General features: G+C 36.5%; 1 protein-coding gene across 1 annotated transcript in view; it reads left to right on the top strand.

The window, feature by feature from the left end:
* The window catches only part of LOC149799985 (sucrase-isomaltase, intestinal-like), a 42,106-nt gene that overhangs the window by 822 nt on the left and 19,649 nt on the right, over positions 1–21,635 (top strand). The window contains exons 2-12 of the mRNA XM_089959515.1: positions 745–967; positions 2,810–2,961; positions 5,920–6,088; positions 7,524–7,620; positions 8,281–8,399; positions 9,555–9,680; positions 10,538–10,669; positions 11,335–11,469; positions 17,616–17,735; positions 18,445–18,544; positions 20,371–20,488. Of these exons, the coding sequence (XP_089815641.1) occupies positions 745–967; positions 2,810–2,961; positions 5,920–6,088; positions 7,524–7,620; positions 8,281–8,399; positions 9,555–9,680; positions 10,538–10,669; positions 11,335–11,469; positions 17,616–17,735; positions 18,445–18,544; positions 20,371–20,488 (1,491 nt within the window). The remainder of the gene's footprint in view (positions 1–744; positions 968–2,809; positions 2,962–5,919; positions 6,089–7,523; positions 7,621–8,280; positions 8,400–9,554; positions 9,681–10,537; positions 10,670–11,334; positions 11,470–17,615; positions 17,736–18,444; positions 18,545–20,370; positions 20,489–21,635) is intronic.

Raw genomic sequence — 21,635 nt, 5'->3', positions numbered from 1 at the left:
TCCTTTAATTTCAACACCTAGTGATTTCATTGTAATATATATATATATATATATATATATATATATATATATATATATATATATATATATATATATATATATATATATATATAAGTTTCTTCACAAATCGCATTCGCTGTATCGCCAGTTCATTCCGACGGGCATTAATTTGTCCTCTTTGTATTTTTATTAAACCTTTAATACGCATTAGAGAACGAGTGATGACGTCTTTGTGGAAAAGTCGCATGCTGCTTGATTCTAGTACAAGGTGTTTGCCTCACCATCGGTCAGATACATTCATGATTTCAGCCTAGACTGAACCTACATAGACAAGATTGTTTAAGCATATTATTAACAGTCAATTTGAATATCAGGCTACAAATCAGACATTTATAAATACAGGTTGAACAATTTATACAATATTACTTTATTTTTCTTTCGATAACATTGTATTTATGTCACGATAGTTATTCCTTTCACCCAATGAGGCCATAAATTCCCACCAAACATGCTTCATGTTTTATCGGGAGAAGGCCGCAGGATTAAATCTTGTGATTTCTCGCTACGCAACTGACCTTGCAATATCTCGTCATTTCATTGCACCATTTTGTTCAAATATTATATCGCGGACATTTGTATGATATTTTAAATAAACTTTATGCTCGATATTTCTCGCGCATTGCACAAAAATACTGAAATTAGGATCCAACAGTGTATTTAAGCACATATATGTATACATTTTAGATGCCTATGGCGAGAATTCGACGACCAAAGAACTCCGAACTGCACGTTTACGCCTGATACAATCGGATATAATATCACCGGAAGTCCACAAACTACAAAAGATGGTGGGATGAAGTTCCGTCTTAAACGTCATGGCGCAATAAACACAATCTTCGAGCAGTCAGTCTATGAGAACATGAATGTTGAAATCCAGCAATACACAGAAACAGCAATCAGGATAAAAGTAGACATTTCTTTTTAGATAATGTTTCCTTTAAAATGAATGTTTTGAGCTGCTTCCCAAACCTTAAAGGCCCCGAGTGGCCGAGTGGCCGAGTGGTCTAAAGCGCTCTCCGTTACAGATCACTGCCATCTCACCTATGTCTGCGTGGGTTCGAGTCTCGGATTGAGCCAATGTGGGTATGTGAGAAAGCTTGCCAGTAGCTTCTCGTGGGTCGGTAGTTCTTTCCAGGGTTTTCTCGGGTTCTTCCTCCACCATTAATACTGGCCGCCATGTATTGCCTATCGTGTACTGAAAAACAACAACAACAACAGCAAGAATCCCAAACCTTGATAAGATATTTGAGTATTACGTTAGGCACTGGTACATAGAAAACGTTGTTGGAAGAGCGTGTATCAACTGTATGGGTAGATCCACAATAATTACATCAAAGTTTTCTAAACGGAACTTAAATTGATTCCTTAGAAAAATAATGTAATGTTTCGTCTGAATTTGTTTTGCATCTGTCTGTCTTTTGGAACACACTCACATATTACAATTTGCATGGCTTATTAAGTGTTGGTATAAAACAATTTTATATACAAACAGTATTGGTTTATCAAATTGGGGTCCAGCCGTGGAGCATGAATACCCATATATAAACATTGTTTCAACTTTATTGTATCCATTCTATAGATCAGTGACTAACTTCCACTAATTAGTCATTAGCGACGTAAGAAATAACGATACAAATATTAATAATCCTCGTGTTATAAATGAATTTGACATGGTACACAATCTTATTGCAAACATGTTTGCTTTCCTTTTTTCTTCCCCGCCAATTCATAACAACCAATATACACAAGAATTTGGGCTTGATGAAACAATTGAAACTGAACCTACACCAAACAATCTCCAAGAAACTGGTTCGTCGCAACAGTATGTGTACACTTTCCTTGGGATTTATCTACAGTGTTCATAATGTCAATGCCACCAAGTTGCACTAACCTGTTTACATTATGACGTTTATATTCGTGTTTACGTGGCACACATACAGTAATATATTCAATGTTTTTTTTTTTCTTCTTAAATCCATAATAATATTCTCAGACCAGATTATTTTTAAATATGAAAATATACGACACAACCTACCCTCCACTTGCTTTCAAAGTGTTGGTTGTTCAGGCAGCAGACTAATCGACCAACCGAGAATCATAAGGATTAACAATAATAAAAGTGCCTTTTTTTGGTAACTCTCCAAACAACATCTCTCTCTCTCTCTCTCTCTCTCTCTCTCTCTCTCTCTCTCATCTTAGTAAGATAGTTTGTCGGCTATGCCTCACTATGTCTCTACACCTATGAATGATTGTCAAAGAGACAGGTAAACAGAACAACGGAAAGAAGAAAGAGAGACAGAGATGTAAGATAAACGCAATTCTATGGCTGGTGGTAATGTTAATTAAAGCAAATTAATGTCTTCGATCAAGTGTAAATAATATAACATCTTTGAATTCCTTCTCGTTGGTTCCACGCTTCTTTCCATACATTCGCCGGTACGTGAATGGCTGAACGTTCAGTGTTCAAGAAGCTAATCATGTCTAATATCTTCATTAAAACAATCTTCAGGTTTAAATGGTAAGAGTGTATATTATTTATTTAGTCAATATGAATGAAAATAAAAGTTCAAAAAAGAAAACTAGCAAAATTATTAATTTGCAAAGGGACACAGATCTACATTATGCAGCGGACACACTGGACTGTGATTGTGAAAGGTTCATTCACTGTACTCAAACTTAACTCCGTTGAAAGGCAAACGCACGCACGCACGCACACATACATACATACATATACAATTTTTTATTTCAGTTCTATCCGGATAGCGTATACTATGAGATTTCAAACGAAGCGTTATCTATGTCTTCACCCGAGCCTGTCGTCAACCCTCAGTATACCTACAACTTTACAGGTGGACCTCAGTTTGGAATTGTTGTAACACGAATTGGGAATGGGACAACAGTGTAAGAAAGTTAACCTGTTATTGTCAACCCCAAATGAATGCAAGAAGAGACCAGAAATAAATGTCATGACTAAGAGTGGACTTTTAGTGGTTAACAGATTAAATAATTCATTCACCTCAAAGTTTCCCACCTGTATTACTGTTTCTACCCCCCCCCACTACCAATAATTATACTAATAGTCCATACCAGAATCATTTATTCTTGATTTTAGATACTGATACGATGTATATCAAACATTAAAGACCACCCTTAGTTTGTTTACTTTTAGATTCATAATTCATTAATTATTAATAATAATTAGCTATAATTAAATTATTAGTAAACTTTATCTAATTCCTAGTTATGGGCTTATCTCTTATATAGTTTTTGTCCAGCAAAAGACAAATTATATAAAACTTATTTTCTTAAGAAACCACCCTCTTTCCAAAGTTATTTCTCTCAAACACTGACTTATTTCAAAACCAAGTAGTAACTAACGTAAACATGGTCGTCCTCGGGGAGGACAAGGGGCACTTGCCTAATTCCGAGAAAACTTATCTAAATTCCATTGTGCAGTATATAAATGTACCTTTATGATTTTAACTTTACCCACCCCCAGCCCCGAATATGGCTTACTCACCCACCCAGTCCCCGGAAAAAGTCCTGCCTACACGCATAAATATAAATGTGCTTTCACAAATATAAAACAAAGCTACTTGAGACAAAATCATCTCTAATATTATTAATAACGACGTCCAGACTATGTGGTCGGAAGCAAACTACTTTTAAAGCTCTTCTACCTTTTCAAATTCCGTAACCCTGTCGATATGTAATTAAAATTATCTTGCTTCATTTAAAACATCATGAAGCATATTCATCTATTAGCAGCTAGATTGATATAATATTATTTTCCTGTGCAGAATTTGACATAAAGAACGTGTTTTATTCCAGGTATGCCAGGTATACCTGTATGACTTCCAGTATGTTTAACTGTCTATAACTTCGCATAGTTTATTTCCACTTTAAGAGATATATATATATATATATATATATATATATATATATATATATATATATATATATATATATATATATATATATATATATATATATATGTGTGTGTGTGTGTGTGTGTGTGTGTGTTTTCCCTTTGTCGATGCTTCCCTTTTATCGATGATCGTAGATTGTGCTTTAAAATAATGTTAATTTTAGAGAACATGTTTACATAGCTATTGTTTGTCCATGTTTGTGAGCTGCAAATAACATGTTGACATAGCTTTTGAGGTTATTATATTTGAGAAAGAGATTTGGACAAAATAAACAATCAATTCTTTTCCATCTTAGTTAAAGCTCTGAGATATATTTGTTATCAGATTTTATTGTTGTCTTTCAGGTATAATTCGAGAAAAATTATTTATTCAAATTATACATTCGAATTACTAAGTGCTCATTGGCATTGGATGAACGCCTTATTTTGGAATTATTGAGAGCTCATTCAAAGGCATTTTGAAGTGATCATTGTGGTACATCACGACATTGCTGACTACAGGAATTTATTCGGAACATTCTATACTTTTGAACTTGGGATAAGACATTAAAGACTATATGGGATTTTCACCCTTTAACTTAAGGAAATATATTATTTGTTAATTCTATTTAAATTCTTTTAAATTCTTTATTTTACTTAATTTAAATGTTACAGTCGTAACATATATTTGGGCCTGTTCAGTGATTTGAATTTCGTTCGAACATTTCAGTGATATGAAAAATTGCCTTTACAATTAAAATTGACTTTATGTCGGAATGTTCATTGTCCTTGGTAGTGATTTTATTTTCATACATTTGAGAAATCTTTAGTGAAACCAACAAGAATTTACAATGTCATCAAATATCATAAACTCACAATCCTACCTAAATTGGATAGAGTCTATGAAAACGTACAAGTTACTCGAGCTTGCCAGTCGTTATGATCTTTCTGAAGAGAACGCATCTTTAATAAAGGAAGAAATAAAGAATATTTTGATTCAGTATTTGGTGGGAAATGAAATTGTGATTATAGGCGCTTTGGGTTTGACTAGTACGTCTGTCTCCGTTTTTGATAGAAAATTAAAGGCATTGCAGTTGAAACAAAAATTTCAGAGCGAATTGGAGTCGAGAAAGCTTCAGTTCAGCTTCAGAAAGAAATGTTGGAAATGCAATTTCAAAAAAAAAGCGAAAAAAGAGGGAAATACCCGTGCAAATTCAGAGAAAGATAGATAGAGGATGCCAAGAGAGCAACTTTATATTACAATGTGTACTTACTAGCAAAGCTTCTGAAACCCACATTTCACTGTCAGTACAAAAAAGTATCGATTATGATGTTGTTAAGGAATATATCTGGAAAAGGTTCGAGTTGGTACCTGAGGCACATCAACAAAGGTTTACGAAATGTAAACGACAAAATGGAATTACTAATGTCGAATTTGCAAGGGGAAACGAAAAACTATTTGATTGATTTTGCTCAACCAAGAGAGTTGATAAAGATTACGATAATCTCAGACATATCGTATTAACAGAAGAGGTCAAGAATTGCATGCAAAGTGCTGTCATTATATATATATATATATATATATATATATATATATATATATATATATATATATATATATATATATATATATATATTTCCGGTATCCGATTTTACTGAGTTCAGTATAAATAGTTTTAGGAGTCATGTGACAGAAATGAATCTGTACAATTAATTTTACAACTATTGTAATTAATGTTAAGATTATGTGATCTAAACCCGTTTAATAACGATTAGATGAAGATCATATAGCATATTTACTCTTCCTTCTATCGTACCAGATATGTGAACGACAGAAAAATTATGAGACGTGAATTTTATCTTGTTACTGTCATTTTTCAAGTGAAGCACAATAATGGAGCACCTTTAGATCATTTCTTTTAAATTTATTCATGTCATTTATTTCTACACAGCTTCAATACAACGCTTCCAGGACTGGTATTTTCTGAACAATTTATGCAGCTAACAACAAAGCTACCAACCGACGTTATTTACGGCTTTGGAGAACACCGACATAATCAGCTGAAACATGACATGAACTGGACAACGTGGTCTATATTTACTCGAGACGTGGCGCCAGTTGTACGTAGACGTCCCCCCCCCCATCTCTTTCTTACCAACATACATACAGATGGATATACAGACAGGCACACAAACCAACAATCATTTATCATTTTTGTCCCGAACTATAAACAAACTGTGTAAATCCTTTTTTGTGTGAAAGATACAAGCAGATTTAGGAGCACCAGGTGGCAGATTGGCACTCACACCTTTCACCTCTGTTCGCGTGAATTCTGTTAAAAATTCAATCATTTTGGTTATGTCAGAAAACTTGCCAGGAGTTTTTCGTGGGTGGATGGCTCTTCACGGGACCTTTCTCCACCAAACATACAAGTCAGAATGTAAAATCTTTCATGTTTCTGTGATGTTCTGTGATGTGATGTGATGTGATTTGGATTTTGAACGTAGCTTTAACAATTTTTAGTCATATCGCTACGATGTCTGCAATGTGGCAGTTTATAGTGATGTCTAGCACTGGGACATCATGCCGCAGACATGTAGCATGATGTCCCACCCAGTCACATCATCCTGACACCGGGCCGACCAGTCCTAACACTAACCTCTTAATGCTGAGCGCCAAACGAGGCAGCTGTTAGTACCGTGTTTGTAATTCTTTGGTATGACTCGGCCGGGGATCGAACCCACGACCTCCCGCATCCGAGGCGGACGCTCTAACCACTGGGCTACCGGAGCGGTTCATTCATGTTTCTGAAAAATGGCGTTAAAACCCACGCACAAAAAAAACGTATTGTGTTCCCCTATAAGAACCTCAGTGGTTTAATACCTGATTGTTAAGCCACTAGTTAAATTATATCATTTTGTGTATCATAAGATAAAATCTATCCAGTATTTACGCATGAAAAGTATTATACACCAAAATTCCCAAATTAATCGAATTTTCCTATGACTAAATTCACTATTCAGCACATAATCTTCATCATCCTCTTGACAACTTTACCTCAATTTTAACCGTATTCATAGACAGACAATCGATTTAAGAATGCAGTAAGCTTGGGATGAATGATCTTAACAATGTTGATATAAAATACATTTGTTACTTTTTGCAAACCAGATCTGATCAGAAAGCAAGTCTGATTCAGCACACGGATCACGACGAGTTATTTAAAAAAAATATCAGGGAAGATAACTTCGTATAGACGTGAATGGCGTCGAGGTAAATTTATCCCGCAAAAAGATACTTTCCATGTGTGAAAAGTAATTTTGTTACCGCTTATTTGTTCTAGCTTACAAAGTGGTAATTATTCTTGCTGCAAGTATCACTTCTCAATGCACATACAAGCCATCATAGCATGGCATGATGAGCATCTTGTATTTCCTTGTGTGAAAATATAACGATATAAAAATTCAAGACTGAAAAAATTTAAAATATTTTGCCAGTAATATCTATTTATCACACTTAAGTTTATGAAAAAAGCGACATATTTACTCTTTTCAGAACGATTGGAATTTATACGGTGCTCAGCCTATGTACATGAACTTAGAAAAAGACGGCAAGGCAAATGTTGTGTTCTTGAAAAACAGCAATGCAATGGGTAACGTTATGCCATTTGATAAGATGTAGACATGTATATTAATTAAGGATCTTGAATCGTAATGAACAAATTATGTCATAATACGAACAAATTATGTTTATTTATTAACAAAACTTGCAGTTCATTACTCAACGCCTCGTTCTGTCGATTAATCACAATGAATTAGTACTTTTTCGTTATTATTGCCTGTTTTGCTTCTTAAAATGTACCTATTTATTCTTAAATATTTGTGACTGAAATGCGTTAACCAAAAGGGTCACAAGTTTTCACTATCTGCGTCTGATTATATGCCTTAATCATGTTCCAGCGCAACAATATATATATATATATATATATATATATATATATATATATATATATATATATATATATATATATATATATATATATATATATATAAACACACACGCGCATACCGCCTGAAACATTAAAGTAGTTTTAAAGAGCAGGTGTTTCTTTGCGCTTTCTTCTGTTTATGTCTATGGGAACCTAACAAATTATCGAATGGAGATTTATGATTCGTATATATACGTTCACAAATGTCAAACCTATTGGACAGTTCTAGATCATTTGCTTTTAAATTTGTTCACTTTCTTAAGTTATCAAAGACTTGAATGACATCCGGATTTTTAATGGAAAAATGCATGATTGAATTTTCAGAAGTGACGCTGCAGCCATCGCCCTACCCTGCTATCACCTATCGAGTTATAGGAGGGATTCTTGACTTTTATATTTTTCTGGGTTCATCGCCTGCTGACGCCCTACAGCAATACACAAAGGTATGTAAATGTAACACTTCTTAAATAAGCGGGCTACCTAGAAAACATCCGTACCAATATATAACACGGTGTACCGCAGTATACCGGTAATACGGCTCGTCTCTGCTTCTTATTGTATATCTGATACTTCTGAAGAAAATTTACTTTCTAAGGCGGGAGTCTTGACTTCTGCATCGTTTTTGCCTTTTGTATCTGCAAACGCCGTGAAGCAATATAATAAGGTGTATACATCTCAATGACATTGTAATAGTTCTTAGCGCGGTGTCACCTACCCAATCACATCAGAAATGATAATTGTTTGTTTGCGTGCAGGCTTACATTAGTAACCAGATAAATGTAGTGACTGTTTTTTTTTCTAAGTGTAGCCAAGCCATAAGCTAGATATTTTAGTAACTCTTTTATATGCGTGTAGACAAAAGTTAGAAATACGGTTTTTATTCTAAAGTCGAATTTCAATCTGATATCGAGAACGCTGATATAATGTAGCTATGATAGCGTCTAAACAAATCGTGTGGTATTTGGAATGTTTGTCGATTTAGTTTTAGGAGACTATCAGATAAAGCATTGCATTTCGTGTCAGGGTAAGCTATCGTTAGGAGCAATTTGTTCCGAAAGACCTTTCTATTTTCATCAGTATTAAAGCTGTAAATCGGCTTGCAAATCAAAAGAACAATATAGTACGTAACATTGTAACGATGCCTGTCAGATCTACTTTTTTGCGTTTAAATCATGATTTTACACAGGTTGGCTCTAGCACACACTCGATTCAAATTTCTGAAGTCTGATTGGACATTGATTTATCATTGGCCAATCAAATATAAGAATATTTAGCGTGTCTGAAAATAACGTTTAAAGCCTCGTTTTTAAAACTTCGCAAAAGTCGCACATCTTCAAGCGAGAAAGGTCAAATATCTGTAAATAGAATAATGTTAAAGTAGATCGCTATAGATTTCTTTCGTTATTCCAAGACATGTCACCTAAGCTTTATTTTTGCGGAATATTTATAATTTTTAACGATGATTGTCTCTGTACACGAATTTCACTTTTATGTTTAAATAATGCTGACCGGTTCTTAATACTCTTTGTTCCCTTGTAAACATTTATAAACCTTAAAGTACAAATACTTTGGGACAGCAACATATATTTATAATTCAGGCCATTGGACGTTCCATGATGCCGCCATATTGGTCCCTAGGATTCCAGCTGTGTCGATGGCACTATGGCAACTTGAGTCACATGCGAGAAGTGTGGGATAGAACTAGGCGGGCTAATATACCTCAGGTGACTATCTTCGTCAAACGTTTTAAGCTGACCTTATGATGTTATGCTTATTGGTGATTAAGGATAAAAAGCAATTATTATGTGAAGAAAAATGTGCAGGAAATGATATTTGGAATTAAGATAAAAATTTAAAACCTCTGAGCAGAATCGTACACATGGAATCAATATCATCATCAGTAACACAAACACACACACACACAGACTCATATATATATATATATATATATATATATATATATATATATAGAGAGAGAGAGAGAGAGAGAGAGAGAGAGAGAGAGAGAGAAAATATATACACCAAACAGAGTACAAAGTGCTTTCCCTCGATTGTACAGGAGAATGCTTCATAATACAATGTATAATTATTATTTAATACAAATAATAATATCATACAGGTTAGATAATTTTTTGTTTTGTACCATATGTTGATACGATCGAACTCGGGTCCGCGGGTAAACGGCACCCATCGGCTTGCCTCTCACTATATGCCAGTCCATATACCATCACAAATAAGCACACGTTCATATATATATATATATATATATATATATATATATATATATATATATATATATATATATATATATATATATATATATATATATATATATATATATCATAATCACATTTTCAGTATAGTACTACAAAATAAAAATTAAACCTGCTAGTTATAAAACTAATTATGTACGTACCTATTTTGCACAGCCCTCACGAGTTGTGAAAATAAAAAAAAATAACAAGACCTGTAGTGCTATTTTGGTTCTGAATTCCGTTTCCCCTATTGTCATCGCTGCATTCACTAGTTAACAAACCCATGGTGGGCAGCAATGAAATATAATTTGCTATTTATTTGGCAGGATGTACAGTGGGGAGATATCGACACCATGTACGATAAATTGATCTTCACTGTCGACAAGCAACAGTACAAGGGTTTGCCGCAATTTGTAAATGAGCTTCACGAGCATGGTCAAAAATTTATAGTTATTGTGGCGAGTATATTTTTCTTTCTTTTTTAATAATAAATGAAATACCAGAATGTGATTCCATTTCTTTGACCAGACAAAAGTAATTGTGGTCCTTATGCAATATATTTAGAAGCTCATCGAGAGACTCGAATCGTAAGTCTTTTGCCATGCTGGAAGTTGAACAAAGAGAAATGCACAGCGTACAGTTTTATAAATGTTAAAGATTATACATATCTCAGATAACATGATAAACGTTACACTATGATATAATCACGATAAAATCCTAACACATTTAAACTAAATTCATGAATTTATTAATTGGTTACTGATGTTGAACATAAACATCTAAATTTGAATTGCTCAATATGGATTCAAATGTAAGGATTCAAATGTACACAAAAGACCATGCGTTTCCAAAATTGTTTCTTTTACTTTAAATAACATGCTCCAACTTCTCCGACTTTTGGTTTCTCGTCACATTCTAGGTCGGACATGATTGTTTCTACTCACAATTATTTTAGCTTTAACGTCCATTAAATTCATGGAGATCAAAATATTTGCACGTTATACACAACGCTCACAATAAATACATCCTTAAGAAAGATATAAAAAAACCAACTCCCAAATATGCTTCGTAAAATTCAAATTAAATTCATTATTTCTTCAGTGCGGCGTTGTTTTTTCTGTAGGATCCAGGTATAGGTAAAGAAACAGAAAAACTGCATAATGCGAGTATCACGAATCCAGGATACAATATGTATGAAGATGGTGAGAAGCAGGACGTATACGTAAAGGACGCAAACGGAAGTATATTAATCGGAAAGGTATTTTGTTTTTTCTACTTTTTATCTTTATTAGTATTTGCATTAATTGCATATGGAGACGATATTAAACTTAAAATGGCATAAATAACTTGATCATCAATAGCATGAGGGGAAAAAAGCAATGAATTTAAATCCAAAATATAGCTAAATTTCATTTCAGTCTATAACAAAACGTGACATAAAATTTCCTTGATTAACGACCCAAGAATGCGTAAAGCAACTTTATACGAGCTGCCAGGGAAGAGTATCATATCCGACAGGGGAATATGTCGTGCTCCTAGGAGTAGTATGTCTGCTTTAGCGTCCGACAAGGGAATATGTCGTGCTTCTCGGAGTAGTTTGTCTGCTTTAGCCGCCGCCTGACACTTAGCTCCTACATGTGGTTACCAGCAGAAGAGGTGATTGCAGGCCCCGGGATCACGTGTTTCTTGCAATTTTAACCATTAGTCACGCAAATTCTTAAAACTTTTAGGAGAAAGGTCATGTAGATTATTTGCGGTTCCCGCAATTTCTTGGATTCAATATGCGCTTAACTTATGTTTGTTTCGATCTCTTTCCAGAATTATAAAAATAAATTAAGTATTGTTCGCCTATTATGCTCATTATCTCAATCAAGCTTTCGTCTATTATGCCGATTATCTCAATCAATCAAACTTTACTAAGGCATATTTAACGTATGACTGCGATCGACTGCAGTTTTGCAGAAACTTTCATGAAGTTCCGATTTAAATGTCTCCTAGAGGGCTGTAAAAAATTGGCCAATTGATCTGTCATAACACAATGGTATAGAGAGTAACAAGCAACGCGTTTTAGGAACGTCGAAACAGAAGATAACTGATTTTTTTATGGTAAGAGTTTGCTACGGTTGCTACTATGGAGCAAAAAGAAGCACCAATGTTCCGACACGAACTGAAGATGTCGCACAGCCCGATGACACGGAAATAGTCGGCAACTTGTCCACAGTACGTGCAAACGGAAGCTGAGAAAAAGATAAGATAAGAAACCGAAATTCCAAGACACGTTGTTGGATATCTACAACCGCTGAAGGCAAGAACCGACAAGTAAGGATGTGACGTATTCTCTGACGAGAATATAGAAAGAGTATTCATTTACTAATGAAAATATATGAACAGGATATCCAATGTGCTTCGAATGTTGCAACTTTGACTGAATTATGCCTTGCAAAAATACAATCCTACAACATAGTTATCCTAGGGACAATATGATCGACTTGTAGAAATGTATGTTCGAATATAACGTACCCAGTTTCCTAATTTGTTTAAATATACCAAAATTGCATTAGTTATCCCACTACAAACAGCAGACTGTCAGACGGGATTTAGTTCATAAAACAGAATTCACCTTGCTCTTAACATCAGAAACAGCGAATAAAACGGATGGCTATTTATATACAGAGAGGCCATATAAACCATTTCCCGTTTTCAGAAGCTTTGAAGAAGCGGAATGATAAGAAGAAGAGGAGAAGATTTGCCAGCTAAGCAAATAAAATTGAATATACATATGTTTTACATATTTGTTGAAAACGACGACATATAAAGTCAAAATATCCTTCTTAAAGTATGTACGCATATACGGTATAATAATGGTGTTACTCATGAGCTGAAAGACAATAGCTATAAAATAAACAAAATTCCAAATTGGGCTACATCAAGAATGTTCCCCTAATATCCCCTTCTGACGTCCGAAGGTAATTGTGTTGGAGCTTCTCCTCTTATCAAAATGCATGGCAGTATGTCTTCAGCAGTTGTATGCATCCGATAGGAGCCACACCAAGGCACGCCACTTCGATAGGCGGCATAAAACAAGTGAGAGCAGCCGATGGGTCTCAAAGCATGTTGATTTGGGGACTTGCCAACCCTACCAGGCGAAGACAGCTCTGGGCCAATGAGATCACCAGGTAGATACAACGATCGGAAGGGATGATCTGTAACGTTTTTGTGAAGAACGCTGGTCATGGCCGTCCATTGGAGCCAAGGAGATCTAAAGCAGTTACGATTCATCGTACTATGGTTCTTAGGCCGAGAAAGTTGAACTGCTCCTGTGCAACGACTTGTACACTTTAAAATCTTTTTCAAGCACGGGTTATCTATACAGTCTTTCTTTCCTTCCGCAAGCCATGTGGCGATGTCATCATGATTAAGCGATAGGTGGAGATGACCACTGGCAGTCATAGTCACAATCCTGCAAGCAGGTAACACTTTAACTAGTGGTCGCTCGTCTTCGTATTCTGGGTAACAGGCGTTTGGCAGTATCCATGACAATTGAGCAGCCTTTTTAGCACAACACTGATCATTCTTATATGATAGCGTGGGCTAGAAAAGGCGACCCGAAATAGTGCCTGCCGTACTATATCTGCCTAGCATACCGCGGTTGGTAGATCATCCCAAAGTAAGTCCAAAAAGAAGCTACAAAGATAAACAAAAATAGATTATTCTCGGAACCTGGAATATCCGAAACCTTTTGGACTGGGACGCCACCACAATACCTGAGAGAAGGACAGGCTCTATCTCAAAGGAACTGGTTTCGCTATCGCTTTGACATTACAGCTGTAAGAGAAACAAGGCTGGCAGATGAGGGTCTACTGAAAGAAGCCAGAGGTGAATACGCTTTATCTGGGAGGAAAAGCTAGAGCCGAGACAAGGCTACACAGAGTGGGGCTTGGTATCAGAACTAGTCTGATGAAGGACATCCTTACCCTCCCAGTTGGCATCAATTAGCGCCTCATGAATGTGCGCTTCCATCAGAACAGGCTACCAGGAAGAAGGAAAGAAGCAACTCTATGAGGACTTAGACTAGTTTATTAAGTTACACCCTCCAGTGACACTCTGATTCTCCTGAAACATTTCAGTGCCAGAGTTGGAAACGCCAACAGCGACTGGACGAGAGTTCTTGGCCCACACGTGTGAGGAAGCTTATCAACAACGGTTTGCTGCTCCTGATCAAATGTGCTTAGCACATGTGCATCACCAAAACGGTGTTCTGGCACGCTGACATGTACAAAATGACCTGGATGTATACTAGGTTCAGAAAGTTGCAACTGACATACTGTCATTGTCAGACAGAAGGGCTACAGGACGTCAGAATCACATGTTTATGTTGTGTGCAGAGTGCGAGACAGACCATAGTCTGGTAAAATAAATGCTTAACATAAGCGTTGTTCCCACTCAGTGCAAGCGTCCGAAGACCGCCAAGGCACCGTTTAACACAGAGAGGATGGAACATGCATAAAATCGAAACCAATGTTTTAAACAAAAAACACTCGAAGAGAATCTAAAGAATCGAGTACCATTGGTTTATGTCAGCTTTGAGAAGTGGTGCCGGAGGCATGCATGCATCAGGACTGGTTTTATTAAAATAATAAACATATCACTCAGTTCATCTAGGATAAGAACAAAGCATGTGCGGAATGGCTAAATGACCCACTTTCCATCACCAAGGCTGACTAGTTCAAACTCCTCAAGGGACAGGCCCAGAAAGAACTGAAAGAGATGGAAGAAAAGTGATGGGTCAAGAAGGCTAAAGAAGTACCGCACTATGCTGATACGTACAGCTCTAAAGTTTTCATTTCATTGAAAACTGTTGACAGCCTTTCAAGAATAGAATCCATCCCTTACTCTCAGCCGATGGATCGATGTTGATCAAAGATCAAAATGCTGTGATATTGCTGGGCTGAGTACTTCAGCGGACTGCTAAATATTTCATCATCTGACAAACCCACAGCTCTCGAACAGATCCGCCACGAGTCAGTCAGAGAGAAATTCGATCTGCCACCTTCGACTGACACCAGATGAACTCAGACAGAGCTCCAAGAAAGGATGGGATCTCTGCGGAAGTTTACAAAGCAGCAGGACTCGTGATATACTCCAGAGCCTGTGTGAACATGAAACGATGCAAGAATATTTACTTGATGTCGTGATATTTTCCTTCTTCGAGAATAATGGTAGCAAAGCTGACCGCAACTACAGCGGCATATCGATCCTCTACAATACTAGTAAGATGTTTGCCCGAGTCCTTTTAAACCGACTAATGACTGTGTCAGAAGCTAACCTTCCTGAGGCTTAGTACGGTTGCAGTCCAGGACGCAGTACGATTGGCTTGGTCTTTGCTTTTAGGCTGGTCCAGGAGAAACGCTCTGATCAAAACTTGGACCTATACTCTATCATCATTAACCTTACCGAGACCATTGATACAGTCAGCAGAGTGGTCTTCTGTTCTGTACAAGCAAGGAAAGACTGCCTGCGTAAATGTGTCCAGATCATCCGATTCTCCCATGATGGCATGAAAGGACATGTCCCCGCAGATCCATCCAAACCCTTCGAGATATCGAAGGGAGTGAAACAGGGTTGTGTACTGGCAACGATCCTCTTCAACCTCTTCTTTACCTGTGTCCACAACTACATCGTCCATGATCTTCAAGAACGAGTGTATATCATATACAGGCTTAATGGTTCACTCTTCGACCGTCGGCGATTCACAGCACCGAAGAAGACGCTAAAATATCTCATATTAGAAGCTCAGTTTACTGCTGACTGTGACCTCATGGCACACAAGACAAGAGACATTCAGACAATGCTCAACAAGTTTTCCGAAGAAAAGAACCTATTCGGCCTCATATTTAACCTTGGCAAGACTAATGTTAATTTTCCAGCCAGCCACAAACACCAGTGCGCTACAACCAATCATTGCCATTTACGTTACTCAGCTGAAAATTGTGGACAGCTTCAAATACATAGGTAGTGTTATCTCTAACTATGGTTCGCTTGATAAGATCTCTGCAAAGATTAATAAAGTCAGTCAATCGAAAAGCTTTGCAAGAGATTACTTGAACCATCACAATGTTACCCTATCCACAAACCTGAAGGGGTATAACGTAGTGGTCCTTGCCTCCATGCTCTACTGCTGTGATACCTGGACCGCATACCACAGACATGTCAAGCAGTTGAGAAATTCCATATGCGTGCTCTTTGCTGTATCCTCGGGATCCGATGGCAAGATAAGTTTACCAACATCGCACTCATGGATAAAGCCAAGATAACAACTATCGAGGCAATGTTGTTCAAGGCTTAACTTCTACACTCAGGACATGTCATCAGAATGGATGGCAATCACTTGCCGAAGTAGATCTTCTTTGGGGACTGATACATAGACGAATAAACCAAAGCCAACAAAGCAAGCGGTCTCAAACCATTGGAGATATATAAGAAAACCACAGGACGGAAGAGGCTGGCGTGCCCTCACCTGTAAATCGTCAAATGACCCTCAAAATGAACGCCGGGGCAAAACGGAGGCAGCCCGAGATATTCTCCACATGCCAAAGTCAGTCCCAATAACTAATACGAACGTCCAGTGTTCTACCTGTCATCAGCTATGCAAGTAAAAACTGGGACTGCAAAGCCTTCTCCATGCCCATGGACAGTTGCACAGAATGTGTCCTCTTTGGACTGTAAGGACTACCAACATTCTTCTTCTTCTTCTTCTTCTTCTTATTATTATTATTATTATTATTATTATTATTATTACTATTATTATTATTATTAATTTTTATTATTATATATGTTCTCTGGTATCGAGGTATTTGTATGCATAGCGCCACCTACCGTGTACTTATCTACAACACATGATGATAAGTTACTAGGTCTGCATTACTGGTTGATTTCCAAAAAAGCTCGCAATTGGTGGCGAGCACACTATTTTAACAATGCACCCGTGAATATCACTTTTTGCAAAAAATGGCCGTACCCCATGTTATCAAATAGACTCTGTCTTCTTAAAATCCATATCACTGTAACAAATAGTTTAACCAGTTTGTCTTCCGATAATGTGCAAAGCTGTGAAGCAACAGTCAGCTCGCATACCTACCATGTTGGTCAGGAACCAAGAGATTGAATGCATGCTAACATTTAACTGTCAGTATGAGACTTTGTTACCTTACTCGCCGATCAATAAATTTAAGACTCGTGATCCTGTAGTACTCCGGTGTGTGTGTGTGTGTGTGTGTGTGTGTCTTTATACGCTACAATACTAGGCTCATATTATTCCTTTCTCCCCATTCTTTGACAAATTTCTCTATCCCAGGATATTGAATCCCTTTTTTGCAAACTACAGAATACTGTTTATATTTACAGGTCTGGCCTGGTTTAGTCGGATACCCGGATTTTACTAACAATAATACACTTCACTGGTGGGAAAAATGGATACGTTACTACCGGGAAAATGAGAGCGTGTCTGTTGATGGGTTATGGATAGTAAGTTTAAACAGTCAATGACAATAGATTATTTTATAAACATCAATTTTACGAGTTATGTATTTATTGAGAAAACAAATTCGTTTAAAATCTGTTTGATAATTCAGTGACTCAGTCGTTTCGTTTAAGTGTTACCCTTTCATGCTTATGATATAAATTCTACAAAATTAAACCGTAAGTTTATCGACACTAAACAACTGCAACAGTTATATTGGAAGTCATGTCCGAAAAACATCTGATTCGTTTTCTGATGTTCTAGCCAATCAAAATTTCCATTTCAAACCTTGGGGAGAGATGTGTTAGATCACGCGACTTCCTTGATATTTTCCTTCCAATAAATAGAGTAAAATCTATTCACAGTTGGAAATCTGACAGCAACCTATTTTGTTAAAGGTTCATTCAGACCCAACCTTCAGTGCGAGTGTTAGGTTCTTACAGGATACACATACGCAGAGCAAGGACAAGAATGTACTGGAATTTCAGCTCAGATTTATCACTGAGGCAATATTTTTGTATGAATGCAGCCTATAACATGTATTATTTTCCATAAAGCTGATGAAAAGGTCAGACTTTAGCTATAGTTTCTATATTTGTTTTAAACTTTCTATTTGGCAAATTTGCATACATACATACACAAATACGGACAGACAGACAGATACAACAATTGATAGACAGATATATCGAAAGAGATGTAATCTTTCTTTAACAGGACATGAATGAAGTGTCCAATTTCATTTACGGACAACTTTTTGAGAATGGAACTGAAGGATGTGATAGGAACAGATGGAACTATCCACCATACGTACCTAGTAAGTAAAGATGTATTGTCACACAATAGATATACTAGCCAAATTCTTATACTTCTGGTAAGATAGGTCTTTCCCAAGGTGAACGTAATTAACACCTTGAGAGGTAGTTCATTGGAAACTGAAAGCAATTTTTTCACTATTGACGGATTTTCCTTGCCGATCAAAGTAAAAATGCCAAATTACCTCGTGAGAATTATTTCATGGAATAATAGGAAGAATTAAATAATTATAAAGAAATGTTCTATTTTTGTTAATTCATATAGATAAGGGAAGAGGTGTTTGAGATATCTAACTTTTTCACCAAATCTCTCTGAAATTGTAAAAGTTTGCATTCTCCGAATGTTTTATAGTGCCTGCTAATCAGTAGCGAAGTAACCACCTAAGCAACCCCGACAACTGTAATAATAATAATAATAATAATAATAAAAGAACACTCATATCTTTTTTAACGAGGAAAACATATTTGGTCATGAAAGAATAGTCCGCCATATGGTCGCCAATATGTTTTGACAGTTTATGGTGCATGGAGTGGACGGCATGCAGGCCTAGTATGGGCCCAAAATGTCCAGCAAATGGCTTTTTATTGGGCTGGGGGGGGGGGCATACTTAAGTTTTTCGAAGGGTGGGGGCAGAATTTCTAGCTACGACACTGCTGCTAATACATAAAAAAAGAAACAGTAAAATAAAAAAGAAACAGTAAGATGTTTCAGTGTTTAAACATACATTTTCTAACTATGTAAGAAAGCATTACGAAAGATCGGTAATAACCATACAAGACACTAAGACTAAAGAGAATAGATAAAAAAAACTTTGGAAGTCTTATTGAATTTGTGTGGAAGCTTTAGGTACATTGATTAGAGTGGCGGTGTTGTGATCAAACATTTGAATCTTGCACTGTTGGCTATGTACAAACCTTTGGCGGGAAGTGAGGAGCAGTTTCAATACTCAAATTTTAAATTCTTTCCCCAAGCACTCTGGCAACCATTTGCACATAGTAAACCATGCACAAGCAGTGATCTTGCATGATCAGTCGCTGGTGTCATAAGTTATATATAAAATGCAATAACAGAAATGTATTATAGAGGACGCAGAAAACAACAAATACCAGGCTCAATTGTGAAATTTGGCTAAGATGGGCAGTACAAATTCATTTCTCAAACCAGCTAAAACCAGGCAGTTCCGATCATGTAAGAATGAGCTATCACATGCATATCATAATTTTACGGCTAATTACAGAATTTCAATGGCTTTTCTAATTTGTGCGAAAATGGGACTTTTGTGTGCTTCTCAACAAATGCTAAAATATTTTACCATATTATTAACTTTCTTTTCATATGTACACTAAAATATTTTATTATATCACCATCGATGCGTTTCGTATCGGTCTTATTAAACAAGTAATTCTTCATTTAGAACTAGACTCGAGTTCATAAAATCTTAAAAACAGAGAATACAAACTTTAATTTAAATCCAAATCTTTGGACGAAACTTTCGTTCTTTGTGTACTGTTCTTGGCTTCTTTTTTGCGGGGTGGGGGTGGGGTTGGGAACGTAAAGCTACAAATTCTGAAAACTTGGTCTTATGTGATGGTGTGATTTGGTGTTCCGAGTAAAGTTAGATCATTCACTTCAAATATTTTATGAAATCCCAGCAAGAAATAACAATCGGTACATGTCCATACCTCTCTCTCTCTCTCTCTCTCTCTCTCATAGTTTTTCACGGACGTAGCTTTTTCTAAGTATGTTTTTCGCTGTGTATCGATTTTTCTGAGAAAATTAAATCTGTATTGATATTTTCTTCTCAATTCATCCTATTTAATATTTCAGATATTTTAGATAGAAAGTTATTTGCAAAGACAATCTGTATGGATGCCAAACAAAAGTGGGGACGCCATTACGACGTCCACAATCTCTATGCACACAGTATGGCCATCACAACCTATCGGTATGTATTAAAATTTGTTTGATCAAGGAACGACCGTTTAAATGTATATTGATTTCGGCAATTCAGGTGATATTGGCATAAAAAAGGGACTGAAGATATAGTATATTTTGGACATCGAAAACTACTCATGGAAGGACATTTACATATTAGCAATCGAACCCTTGAACTGGGAAATGCTAATCTATTGGCTAGCCATTGCAATAGCAACGTCCATTCTACCTTAACTTCAGTGGTTACAGCATTTTCTAAAAGGAAATTAGCTCCATATCCAGTTTATATTTTGTAGCCACCTGAGATTGGTCTTTGGTTGCCACCTGAGATTGGTCTTTAGTTGCGCCCTGAGATTGAGCTTTGGTTGCCACCTGAAGTTGTGCTTTGGTAGACGCCTGAGATTGTCCTTTAGTTGCCACCTGAGATTGAGCTTTGGTCGCCACCTGAGATTGATCTCTGGTTGCCAACTGAGATTTGGGTGCCACCTGAGAATGGTCTTTGCTAGCAATTTGATATTGATCATCGAAAGATACAGCTTCTCACATTTAGTAACTCCCTGTCATTATCAGTTCATAGTTCTGGACAATTATTTTAGGCGCTAGGATTTTAACCGATTATTTAATCTCTTTAAAACACACGCTCCGCTCTAATGGCCCATCACAGCCAAAGCATAATGGAATCCCTCGTATGTAGAAAAGGAACGTCTGATCTCGATAGTGGCATTTTCCTATCCAATACCGATGCATAATAAAACATTTGTGTCTCGCATTCATGAACGAAAATTCTAGCATCGATGTAAAACTCTTGTGAGTCCTCATGCAGCTTCTAAAACACAAAAACACCCATTTAAAGGTTAGGTTTTTAATAAATTATTTGGTGAAAACTTTAAATGAAATTTAAACACGCCAGTGTTCAACGTTGAGACCACTTAGATAATGGCAACACACGGTGTTCAGACTGTCCACTGCAACCATGCGCAATGATATAAATGTGAATAGATCCCAAATAAGTCCACTCTTGCCCGAAAGATTAATCGGGACACACGACAATAAAGGTTATATAGTCTTTGTGTCACCTTTAATTTAAAATTAAGTTACGCTTCTTAAATAATAATGGCAATATAAATTTAAGACAAAGTGTCAAAATAACAGCTACA

The sequence above is a fragment of the Sinohyriopsis cumingii genome, chromosome 5 (assembly GCF_028554795.1).
Source record: "Sinohyriopsis cumingii isolate HCF-2022 chromosome 5, ASM2855479v2, whole genome shotgun sequence".
NCBI classification, from domain to species: domain Eukaryota; kingdom Metazoa; phylum Mollusca; class Bivalvia; order Unionida; family Unionidae; genus Sinohyriopsis; species Sinohyriopsis cumingii.
The sequence above is the reverse complement of the archived record's forward strand: the minus strand, read 5'-3'. Positions and strand labels throughout refer to the sequence as shown.